The 13,374-nt window shown below is 42.3% G+C and overlaps 1 protein-coding gene across 2 annotated transcripts in view; it reads right to left on the reverse strand.

Moving 5' to 3' along the window:
* aplp1 (amyloid beta (A4) precursor-like protein 1) overlaps positions 1-10,597 on the reverse strand; it is a 34,549-nt gene extending 23,952 nt beyond the window's left edge. Inside the window, exon 1 of one of the 2 annotated variants that reach the window (XM_031739210.2) lies at positions 10,330-10,597. In XM_031739210.2, coding sequence (XP_031595070.1) covers positions 10,330-10,395 — 66 coding nt within the window. In that variant the 5' untranslated portion in view covers positions 10,396-10,597. The remainder of the gene's footprint in view (positions 1-10,329) is intronic. The other variant, XM_031739211.2, reaches the window with a different exon arrangement.
* Between the last annotated feature and the right edge of the window lie 2,777 nt (positions 10,598-13,374).

A 13,374-nucleotide genomic window follows, 5' to 3' on the forward strand; every position in this document is an offset into this window, starting at 1 on the left:
ATTGAAGCAGTTGACCTATATGTAGTGTGCTGAGTGTAGCTGTATAATGGTAAAGCAATAATAATGTCCCACACTGAAAGAGAGGCGGCATAAAGGAGAAGGGGAAAGAGGGGCAGGGGTAGAAAGTGAGAGGTTAAAACATTCATACATCTTTTTTGCTTCTCTTTATTTATGCACATACACAATTCTCATCACTGTGCCAGCTCCCCTGAGAGCCTGTCTAGCAGATGCACCTCATGCAAATAAGGCTTTGAGGTAATGTGCTATAGGTTACGCGAGCCCAAAGAAGTGTGGAAGAGTAGTATGTGCTGCATGTATATATCAATATCATTATTATTACTATATATATGTATATATAGTATATATGTATATTAAGTTAGAGATGTGACCAGTGACGGAAAGCAAAAGTGTATAATCTTTTTAGCAGTGGACACCCCAACACATAACATAATACATGCCACAATAATTGTAACAGTATGTATAAAACAGCCTACTTCACACCATGTTGATTCTGTGCTTTCATTCAGAGACATGTGGTATCACCACAGTGAGGACAAACTGGTCTTTTAACTCCCAGTGAGAGGTCAGAATGCTCACGAGTGGTGATAAAAGAGCCCAGCACGGCTAGCGTGACCCCCGCAGCTGCAAAAGCATATTGAGGGAATAGCCTCCTCTTCCCAGGTCTCTCATATAGCACGGTTGGCCTGCTGTTCAAAGTGTTCAGGTGCTCTGTTAATGAACAGCAGGACAAGCAGCTAAGGCTGGGTCAGCTCGTGCTGACTCGTCAGGCCGCTTACACAAAGGAAGCAAACCGAGGGAAGTTGATGAAAGCCTGCAGCAGCGTGGAAGGTGTCGCTCTCCCACATGTTATATCAGCTTCCGCTCACTTGACGTCCCCTTCATCTGTCTCATCAAACACGTAAACACTATTTTTTTTTTAGGCTTCTTCTCCACATTCTCTCTCTCAGCATCACTTGGCCACTGAGGGTGGTTGTCATGGTAACACCACCTACAGGAGCCAGCTACCTTCCCTGTTACCGTAGCAACTGGTTCCCTACTGAATTTCAAGCATCTCTAGCACGCTCTCTCTCTCTTCTCTTCATTAAGAATCTGCCTCTATCTCACGTTCCTTCTCACATAAAAGAGTCAGCATATGTTAGCTTCAACTTTCTGTCTTCCTCAGGTCGATGTTTGTTGGCTTAATCGTTAGTTAGCGTTCTCTCGTCACTGCCTGTTGATTGATTCCACTACATACTGCAGCAATAAACTGAAGGTCTCCTTTGTATTGTACTTCTTTTGCTACCCAAATGAAACATATAAAAGGAGTATATAATAATTACTCGTTAATAACTATCGATTATTATAAATACAGACAACACAATAATAGAATAAACAATAAAACATGTTAACTGTTAACTGTTAACTGATTGGACTAGTATCCTTTCACTGTTTTCACCCTTTTTTACGATCCGTCACTGTTGGTGAATCAGTAGCTGACTGAATATGTAATTTTCTTTTCTTCAGGGTCACGCCTGATGAGCTTTCCATCTTTTTAATCAAGATCAGCAACTGTCTGTCTTTACACGACTTCCTTCAGTTGTACTCACCCAGAGTATTTCAAAGGAAATGATGAGTTATGAATCTGACTCATCCAATTGTCATACCGTCACCTGTAGGCTGGTTTAAGTAGCAAGGTGGTGCCGCTGCTATGCAATCCTGAACTATAAAGCACAGTTTCATAAATCAAATGACAACATATTAATGATAAGTGAGATCTTGTCAGGCTGGCATGTCCTGTCTTGCTTTGACTCTGGTGTTTTTAAACTGGCCCACTCTGGTAAGATAATGTGCGCTGGCTGTGTAGTCTGCAGTAGATTAAATATTAGTGTTATCTCATTTCCTCTGGATATAAAGTCTCCACAGCCTCCCCAATTGAAGAGAAAATGATTTAATCATTGAGACAATCTGTACAAAAAGATCGCTCACATTATGTTTTTTTTTCCCCAAGCCGGAATCACACGCGTGTGAAGTATCCAATTTGACAGCCTAAACTTGTAGAAGTATTGGCTGTTAACTGGCACAGCTTGGCCATGGCAACTGAATGACCCTGAGCTCAGAAAAGAATGACATAATGTGGCTGAATCTTACAATTAACTGCAGCCAAAACAGCGCCTGATTTTCTTTATCCTCTTTAGCTGTCTGAAAAACCAGCACAACCCATCTGTGTACACGGTGTAAAACAGGCACAGGAAAATGCAGTGGGAACATTATGAGCTAGATTTACTTGGTGAAAAAGAAAAAAGAAGTACCGCCAGTATTTACAAAGAGAGCGCAGAGACAAGAGGAGATTTTTGTGACTCACTGTACACAATATGTATTTTGGGGACTTCCTTGCTTAAGCACAAAATATAGCGAGGGGGGGGATTTAAATCAAGCACGCAAAGTGATTACTGGTAATCACGCTAATATTTAATGCATCTCATCTCCATTTACTTTGATGTGGAGATGAACTGACTGCAAAAACAGACGGAAAACCAACCACACCTATGGATGCTATTTGGGGATCATGCTCACACAGATTGTAGGTGCTTCCTGTTTCCTGAAACTGTATCCTCACATTTACATCCTATGAATCACCACATGAATTTAAGGTAATCAAAGGCCTGCTGATCTTCATTTTGGGGGCTAAGTATCTATTTTGAGTCTCTCTTTTCATCATCAGTTTAACATTTTCTCACAAACTAGCCCTTGAAATGTTCCTGGTATCTTACTACTAAGTGTAAGTACAATAGACACTGGTGATGAAAAGAGAGACTCAAAATACTCTCTTAGCCTGCAGACTTGTTTATATTATATCAGAGATGAACCCAATGTGAAATGTTGGGCATATATCAATGTTTAAAATAACAGTTTGGCTGACAGGCTGTTTGTGTTGTAATTTATTCCTCTTTTAGTGTCACGGAAACATTATTAAAACATAGCTGAGCTGTTTCAATCTTTCAGCTCTGCATGCCACTCTCTTTGATCATTTAGCCTGTGCAAAATATATTTAAATCTGATGTAAAAAGTGAAGTAAAGGGGGTTAGTAAAAGATGTCAATGCAAATTCATGAAGAAGACAAATAACCTTTTGTGTCTTGCTGCAATTCTAAAGCTCCGAAACGTTTGACCCTGAAGGCGTTAGAAGAATCAGACTTTGATGGCGTCAATTTCAAAGCATGAAAAAGAAATCATTGTGTAGATCCCCTCACCCCCAGCCAGTCATGGCAGATGGCTCCACCTCCCCAAGCCTAGTTGTGCTGGAGGTTTCTTCCTGCTAACGGGGAGTTTTTCCTTCCCACTCTCACAAAGTTCTTGCTCATAGGGGGTTATCTGATTGTTGGGATTTTTTTAGCGTCTTTACCTTATAATATAAAGCATGTTGGGGTAGCTGTTTTCGTGTTTTGTTGTTATAAATTAAACTGATTTCAATTGAAGCGATTTTGAGTGTTTCAACTACCATTTGCAGTTGGTCTGTTAATATACGACAGATGGCAGTGAAAGCAGCAAATCTCTCCATGTACTTTCTACCCTTACACCTTTTGTTTGGACATACCAGATAAAAGAGACTTCTGGTGTTCAGACCAATTACCATACTGTGCATTTGTATTCAGTGGAGAGCTGCTGAAATCACGCCACATGGGACACAAGTAATCATTTTTGATTGGCTATTCGCCATCTATTGACAGTGGTTGAAATTTGACCTCACTTTTAAAGGGGACGAATTCTGACATTATAAGTTATATGTGTCCACTGGGAATCGAAGTCACATTGCCTGCAGTAGTTTTTAATTTGGCCCTCGGTGTTGACAGATGAGGCGTTCAGTGGGAAAAGGAATGCGGAGTCAGATCTTGGAAAAAAATCTCAGAAATCACGGAAATGTAGCAGGGGCAGGGGAAAGAAAGCTAGGGGTGAGGAGCAGCATGAATTATTCAGGAACAATCAAAATACACACATGAAAAGGGAAAAGATGTCACCGGCTACTGAGAGCTGCCGAGGCAGATGGCGAGGCAGTGTCTGAGTAGGGGAGGGGTAAGGAGTGCCCTTGGGATGTGGCGGCAGAGAACAGAGGAGGCAGGGACAGAGAGAGAAAGGAAGGACGAGGGGGGCAGAGCCAAGGAGGAGACAGGCGTGGGGATTTTCTTTTGTATTATGTAGGGGTGGATGGGGAGTGGAGCTGGATGGAGGGGAAGTAGCGGGGTACACAAAAACCAGGTAGCATGAAGAGAGGGGGGGGTGGGGTCTGGCTTCTGATTGCTGAGAGGCGGCGTGACAAGTGCCAAAGCCCTGTCGACAAGCGAGAGCCCAGACCTTTTCATGGCCTTCAATAATTGATGCAGCTTGTGCAGTGTGCCATCTTTAGTGTGTGCTGCATGTGTACGTCCACGTTTGTGCCTCTGAGCCTCCCGTCAGTGCAACTGTGTGACCTATTTGTTAGCAAGTGATTTCTACCCATCTTTGTTCAACTTGGAGGAAAGTGTCTGAAATTAGCTTTTTGTCCTTCTAAGAGAGATGACAGAGCAACAAAAGTGCATCGAATCTCCTCCATAACTGTTTCTGTTCCTCTTTTTTTTAACTATTATTACTGCTTTGATTGGTCATAGTGGACCCAACAACCCTGCACACTCTCACACCGCGCATCCAGCCTTGTTATTAAATTAGACTTTGCAGTCACGTTTTCATACAACTTATAGCTTCACTCCTGACATGGTTTTTTTTTTCTACCAGCTGCTGAGGCTGAGCAGGAACAAGGATTGTTTCCTCCACAGCACAGCACGCACTCCACCCTGCAACCCACACAACACTCTACATGCTCCACATCCCTTCCACTCTGTCTCTTCCTCTGTTTCTCAAATCATCCGCCATGCCAGGGCAATCCCCTCTCTCTCACTCTCTCTCTCTCTCACTTCACCAGCCCTCAATCTCTTCGCTGTGCACTCTCTCTGTCTCTCTCTGTCTTTCCTCCCGAACATGGAGGACAAGTGTTATCGCTACACTGCAGATGTTTTTCAGGGGGCTCTGCCGAAGCCTCCCACTGGCTGCGGCAAGGCTAAACGGCACGCTTTGCCCCGGCGTTAAACTTTTCCACAGAAATACAACCCCATTAGGCTTACTGAGGCAGTTATGAAGGATGTGAAGACCTCGGGCGGCAGCGATATCTCTGCCCTGCAAGACTCCAGAGAGGAGGCAGAGCTGGATGTCATCATCTAGTCTCTCAATCCCTGTAGGTGACACTGGACAAACTTATGATGTGCAAACACAAATCTTCCCCTGCACACATCAAAAATGCACAGTCCCATCTGGGCTTCAGCTGGTACAGACACAGGTGCAGAAAGTCATAAGTGAAGTGCTTCAAGCTTGAAATTGCCCCATGAATCTCTCTCTCGCGCGCTCTCTTTATATAGATATATATATATATATACATGTATATGTGTTTTATGTGACAGTCAGTAGGTGGATGATGAAAAGTAAAGTAATCTTCAGGAAACTGGGAGCAGCTTTAATCAACATTCTTTTTAAATCTTATCCTTTGATTACACATACCCTAAAAAAGGGCTGCACAGTCTGGGAATCCAGAGAAATTAACTCATCAAATGCAGCACGTCATGACAGGCTATAAGGGATGGCACTAAATGACAAGCCTCCGGAGCAAATTATTAATAAACTTTAATTTGGGAATGACTCCATTTTCTAACCGAGACCTATAATTTGAACGATTTCAGAGAGGCCAGAAAACAAGATGAATCATCTTGAGTGGGATTTGGCAGAGGTTCCCCGAACCTATCGGGGAGGGTGCTTTGCAAATGTGCAATTAATGTGAATTTATTTTCTGCACAGAATCTGGATGAACTCTACGCCCCGGGGATACACAAATGTACACTTTTTAAATTTCTACCCAGGCACTCAAAACAACTGGCAGCAAGAACAAGAATGAAACCTCCCAACAGTACTAAACATACGGCACCGTTCCGATGAGATGGGTTGCAACAATTGCCCAAAGGGTGCATTAATGTCATGCATTCGTTTATCAACTCTGGTAAGAACTCTACTGCTGAGGCACTTTTACAGCGGCCCCTTTCCCCCGGTACAGTACAGCTTTTGTTTCGCAATGACTCTGCAAGATCTAATCCTGGAACTGTGTGTGTATGTGTGTGTGTGCGTGTGTGTGTGTGTGTGCGCGAGAATGTGTGTGTGTGTGCGCGCGAGAATGTGTGTGACGCATCTCAAAAACTTGGAAAGGAAGCGAGATACGGAGAACAGGGAAAAAACATGTGATACAACAAAATGGTACGTTTTAATGCCCACTGGCACACGGATATAGCAGAGAAAAGCAAGCACACAGGAATCCATTAGTGAAATACGATTATCTCTTGGCTCTAAAATTAATTAAGTGAGTGTAGGGCAGTGTGTGTGTGTGTGTGTGTGTGTGGATGAGAGAGAGAGAAAGAGAGAGAGGGAGAGGGAGAGAGAGAGAGATCTGGTTGTCCTTATCTTTCTTTTTTCTTTTTTTGTTGTTGTTTTTTTAAACAAATCCTCTCGTGTTACTACACTGAGAGGCAGATGGGAGTGGGAGGTCGTTGCATTTGTATGGCCTGAAATTGCTCCTCCTGATGTGGTGGTGGTGGCAGCGTGGAGTGGGCAGGTTACACAGCAACTTTGTGAATTACTTTGACTGAATTAATTTGACATTCAGGCTCACTAAAATGTATTTTTTGAATCTTCCTGCCTTTTATCTTCTCCACATAATTTCCTGTCACGGTCCTGGGTCGGTGACTGAGCGGTTTCAGTTTCTTGTGTTTTTTGTCATTTTGTATTATGTTAAGTCTTCCTTGTTATTTCTAAGGAGTATTCTGTAAGTGCCTGGGTTGTCCTGTTTAGTTTTGTTAGTTTTGTTTATTGAATCTCCCCTCGTGTCTTTGCCCTCTGTGTCTCCCTTACAGCATCTGTGTTTGTGTTAATGTGTGTTCTTGTGTCTTCTTTCCCCTTCTTGTGGTTTATTCCATGTTTATCCATGTTTCCCCAGCCCGCCACTTCTGCTCTCTCTCTCGTGTTCCCTCGCTCCCTCTCGTCAGCCTCTCCTCCACTCCTGCATCATGTTTCCTGTTTTATTGTGAAGGTCCCGTGTTTTCATGTTCATTCTGTTCAGTCTTGCTTCCCCTGTCTCGTTATGGTTATTCGTGTCAGCTGTGTTTCTCATGTGTCCTCACTTCCTTTGTTATTCCTTTTGTATTTAGCGTCTGTTTCTTCCTGTGCTCGTTATGGCGATCTCCCTCATTCATGGCTGTGTTTCCCTGTGTGCCTCGTCGTATGTTTAGTTATGTAGCTCTTTGTAACGTTTTCCCTGCCAGCAATTAAGCTGTTTTTTGACTTTGAATTTTCGCCTCTGTGAAGTCTGCTTTTGGGTCCTTTTCCTGCCTGCACACAGCCGCATCAGGACATTTCCCTGCTCTCTCCTTGTTTTCCCTCTTTATGCTTAAAGCTTTCCCACACAATCTTTCGAAACAGCGCATTCGTTTCTGGGTCTGTGCTCGAGCATCTCTGTGCTGGAGAGCTCAGGCAGAGGTTTGCACTGCAGTTATTTATCTAAAACTGAGCATACCTGTAGATCCTACAGTGGTCTTTAAAAAAAGAAATATGGCCACAGAAGAGCACAATCACTGTATGAGCGCTTTGTCTAACAACAAACTGCAAATGGATAGAAATTTGTCCACTGTGCAGGTTTTGTGCAGGCATTTCTCCAGGGCAGCTGTTTCATTAACATCTCTGGTTCTGTTAAACCATTATGGGTAATGCTGCAAATCATCAAACAAAATCTTGTTTTTTTAATAGACATGACTAGATTATGGAAATTAAGGCAGTAACCAAGAATTGTTCTCGATGGGAAATTGTTTCTATTCTCAGGAATAAAAATCACCCATCCATCCTCTTCCACCATTCCAATTAAGGGCCGTAGGTGGGCTGGAGCGTATCCCACCCTTATCCCAGTTATCATCAAATCCAAAGAAAGAATATTTTGTAATCTGAAGTTGTATCAGTTCCAGCTTTTCATATAGGTATGTTTTTTGGTTCTCTCACACTTGTATTCATGTAGAATACCTTCAGGTGTTAAAGTGCAGGTTTGGACAGGATAAGCAGTCTGAACATGAAATCACAACCAGCGTCTTTCTTCCTGATATATTTTGAAGGCCAAATAAATGGTCCATTAAGAAAACATCCATTTTAAATAATGGACAATGAAAGGAATGTTAGAAAAAGTATAATAAAATAACTGTAAAATGATGTAAGAAACTCATAAAAGATCTGCGTATTTGTGCAAAAACTCACTGAAATTCAATATTGGTGCCAAACAGAAATCACTACAGTTCTAATGACATTTGACCAAATGTGATGTAAGTTATCTTTATTTCCCAGTCTTATTAAAATGGAAAATGCTCCTAACAAATAAAACACATCTTCTGCATTTCATTCAGGTCAGACAGCATTGCACAAGTTCACAGGGTGCCACAAAGGAGTTGTTTCTTTGACCTTTTGCGTCAGGGGAAAAACTGCTTTGTATGTCAATTTGCTAATGTTTTCAGTGTTTCTACAGGTGAGTGCTATTAAAGCTGAGAGAGCAGAGAAGCTCTTATTGGACATACGATACATGTGATTGTCTGGCATAAAAATGTCTGTGCACTCACAGCAAGAACACAGGATAATGCTGAATATGTGTTTGAGTTCCAGTTAAAGGCCTTATGAATACAGAGTAGAGTCTGAAATGTCCATTTTCAAGTGAACATGCTCTGTTTAAATGGCATGCAATAACAGAGAGATCAAAACAATTTTGCACTATTCATGTTTGAACTGTATTCATGTTAAGTGAATTAAGGGAGGCTGACAGTTTTATTAGGACTAATACCACAGTGTAATCCAGCCAGTCAACCCTCTCAATGTGTAATCTTCCCTGTAAACCTTCACGAGCAGGTCTCCTTGTATGAAGCTAAAGCCTGTTCCTCGGTATAGCAGTAATCCCACTAAGGCTCTTACAGAAGTGAAATCATTTCAGAATGAAAGGAGAGGCTTTATGACTGCTACCGATTCACTGAGGATGATGATTAATGAATAAACATCTCACAAACTACCTCAAGATCTGTCTCAACCTGCAGCCAGGGTCCTCCATGTATCACCTCAGACGTTAGAGGTGAATGCAATCACTCTTCATTAGAAGAGGAGTGTTTGACCTAAACCACAGCTGGGACGTCATGACTCATCCATCCCCCTTTCTCCTCCCCCCTCTTCCTCCTCATATCCCTCCCATACTCACACACCTCCAACAAAAACCTAGAGCACATCCTCCAGCCTGAATTCATGCCTCATGATGGGTGACTGAGGAGTTATTGAGAAATAAAGGTCAAGTCCATTAAGCTGAGGGTCGGCTGTAAGTCACGATCAGCCGGAGAGGGGGTTGGAGTAGCTGGTGGCCCATTGATCTTCCACTCTGTACAAGAGACTGTCAGTGTCTACCCCCTAACTATGGGCAGGTACATATGCCAATAGAATGACCCCATATATGTCATTAAGATGGATATCTCAGTATGACGCTCCCAAACACCTTATGAAACCAGAGCTATCTGCACAAAGACGCCTCAGTGCAAATCTGACAGCAAATCTGATTCCTGACTCTTCAGCAGGGAGTTTTTAATCAATTCAGTGTTCTTCCATGAAGACCAAATGTACAACAGAACACCAATTGAATATGCATGATGGCTCCATCCTGCTCAAGAGCTGCACCACTTCTCTAAAGGACGGATGCGAGCTGATTTGCTCCTCTGACAGCGCCAGATGGGGTGAAATGAGATGGGATTTAATCTCCATCTTTCCACAGAAGCGAAAAAAAGAAAAAGAAAACTAAAAAAAGGCCTGTAACATTCATCATGTCAGTGCAGGCCCAGGCTTGACGCAGCGAGCCAAATATACTGTAAACCATGTTCACGGAGACTCTCCTGAGTGTGGGCTTTCATTTACATCATATATCAGTATTTGCATCTCAAACGTTTTCACTATCACTGCATTTTCGTGGGCGATGCGTGTCATTACTCTTGTTGACACAGGACGGTGCATTTACAAATTAAACCTGTCCCAGATGATTGTGAGCAATTCCGGAGAGAACAGCAGCTGAATGAGAGAGCGAACAATAATAATAATAATGATAATAATGATAAAAATACATTTTGTCCTCTTCGCCATTCAGTGAACGAAACAAACAAACAAAAATTCAGCTGGCAGAGATAAAAGACTGTTTTGCTCTTACCTCGACGTTTTTCCGCACGCATAATGACAATACAGCCATCAATATAGGTATTGCAGTATGTCCCATTTTCTCGCCTTCCTCTGCCTCTTTTTTTTATGACGAAGTTGCTGCTATATAATAACTGAGTCCAGCATAAGCTGTCTGGTTACATCGGCTGAAGTGATGGACACTGCGTTTCCTATATATCTCCTGCGTCTTCCTCCTGTTCGCTCGTCTTGCCAACGGGTTCTCCAATGGCAGCCTGGGCTTTTATGTGGATGAAGTCTGACAGAACCAAGCCCTGTTTCTGCGGGTATTTATCACACAGGCTACTCCTGGCGTCCTCGCTGTGGCTTAGTGCAGAGAGACATCTGGTGGGGATCAACTGAAAAAGCAACCGCTCACTTTCTGTGTCACATTTAAAGTGTGTACGAGTCAGAGGGTTAGAGACAGAGATTGGGGGGCGGCAGAGATTCACGTAGTTCATGTCTTAGCCTGTGGTCCTACTGCTGTTTGAGCTGAAGACAAAGCAAGCTGACTTGCCATGTAGAGAATAATCCTGCTGCTGCTTCACTGAATAATGCGCCTGGTTAACTGATTCAACTGCGTGCAAATTTATGTACGATGATTTTTTAAAATGTATTTATTAGTTATTGCATTTATGTTACCAGTAATTTACAAGCAAATGTGCATTCACTGATCTTGAGCTAACTGTCACTTTTCTTTAAATCACAGTCCTTCAACGGAAACATACGTTTGGAGGACATTTAAGTGGATATGAGCACTCTTGAGAATACAATTGCAGCTATTGTTCCACTGCTGCCTCAGCAGCACATTCCCACATAGCAGACAGGTCTGGCCCGGATCTGGTGTCAAGCCGGCACTGCTGGCTGACTTCTGGCATGGTAAGTGGTATTTCGTCCACATATGGGCCAGGCCTGGTGTAGATGGCACCGTTTATGTGATGGCATGCAACATCTGACCCGATTGTGGTTTGGTTTATGTGGCCCAGACTCATAGAAAACAGGTCTGGCCTGGATCAAGCTGGCACTTCTGACTGACTGGTGTCATGGCAAGGTGTATGTCAACCTGATGTGGGCCAGGTCTGGCAATGATGGCACTATTTATGTTCCTATTTTCCCATTTTAGTTAGAAGACCCAAATGCCATGTTGCAATACTATACTGCTATTGTAGCCAACGTTTCAAATGCAGGTTATACAGGTTTGTGAGTGTACACTTTATCCAAAACCTAGTGAGGGTTTACTCATGTTTACCACTGGGTAGCTGTAGCTCAGGAGGTAGAGCAGGTCACCTACCAATCGGAAGGTTAGTGGTTTGATCCCTGGCTCCTCCAGTCTGCATGTCAAGAGAGTGAATGTGTATGAATGTAGTTAGGAAGCACTCAGTTTGGAGGAAGTGTGTGAATGTGGCATGTTGTATAGAGCACTTTAAATAATCCGGTAGAGTAGAAAAGCGCTATATAAGAATCAGTCCATTCACTGTCTGAACAGAGTTTCGTCATTTTACTTTTGCACTATTATGTTCTGGCACATGTTGTTATTACATGGCTTGATTAAGGTACACATTAGGCTGACATCTGGGGCCAGAGCTGAAACTGTTCTGGGCCAGAAGTGTGTCTGCAACTGGCCTTGTGCTGGCCCATGTGTGGATTACCTCTGGCAAACCTGATCTGGGCCACTAAAGGGCCGTCATTCTTTGCGGTATGTGGGCCACATGTAAGCACATTATGTGGGCCAGATCTGGGCCATACCAATTTTGCTATGTGGGTTGTTGCTGAGTAGCACTGTGACAGTGGGAAACGTCAATTTCAGAAGTCATATTGTTAGCCTGAGTAAAGAAGGTCTTTCTCACCATTAAGCCATGACAGGAAGGATCCATCCATCCATCCATCCATCCATCCATCCATCCATCCATCCATCCATCCATCCAGACAACCACTGACACTCACATTCACATCTAGGGCCACTTTACAGTCACCACTTAATCTAACATGCATGTCTTAAGAGAAAACTGGAGTACCTTGAGGAAATCCAGGCAGGCACATACAAAGTCCACACAGAAAGGCTCCAGCTGGTGGATTCAAACCCAGGACTTTCTTGCTGCAATACCCTTAAGGGGTAAATACCCTGGTTTGTGAAAAGCAAACAGTAGTATCCAAAGGTTGACCAAGAGTGAGAACACCACCATTAGATCAGTCCATTAAGCTTTGTTAACTGAGAAACAAAGACGCAACCTCATGCTCAAGAGTTAAAGCAGCAAAGGTCTTATCAAAAGATCATCACCTAATACGTATTTGTATTTCCTTCCTCAGGAAGGAAATACAAATCTAAAAACCACGTGTATGTACCAGCAATTAACAACACAATACTATTAGCAGACCAGTAAAAAAAAAAAGATATTTTTTTGTATTTTATGTTTTTTTAATGATGGCTGGACAATTTACATAGTGCCACCACACCAAAACATGGTGGGGGGATTTTATTGTCATAAAATCTGCTAGGGGTTTACCCGCTCTCCTCCATTCTTTAGAGAATTGCTAGACCTCCTGCAGGATAGTGAGCCCAAACTTTACACAAGCTACCTTAAGAGCAAAGAAGAGTGAGCAGTGCTGGCTCTCGTGGTCTTTCCTAATCATTTACCTGACCTGAACCTCACTGATCATTTATGTAAGCAAAGCATTGCCAACAACACAAAAGGATTTTTGGAGGCTTGCCAGACCTTTTGTAATCGTAAAGGTCTTAGTAAAGGTCTTGAATTTTTGTACTTGCTATAATAATTATTATTATTTATTATTATTATTATTATTATTATTGTTGTTGTTGTTGTTGTTGTTGTTTTTGTTACAACAGCAGTGGCTAAGTACTAAAATAACTTAATCAGTAAACAAATAGAGTTATTAAACATCAAAGTACTGTAAAGTATTACTGTCAAAATGATAAAACATCCCAAAAACTTCAGTTTATTCATTCTAAATTAAAGCCCGTATGCTGAGTGTAGTACATAAACTAACATACTATATTTTGAAATAATACAACACGGAGTTT

The sequence above is a fragment of the Oreochromis aureus genome, linkage group 11 (genome assembly GCF_013358895.1).
Source record: "Oreochromis aureus strain Israel breed Guangdong linkage group 11, ZZ_aureus, whole genome shotgun sequence".
Taxonomy (NCBI): Eukaryota; Metazoa; Chordata; class Actinopteri; order Cichliformes; family Cichlidae; genus Oreochromis; species Oreochromis aureus.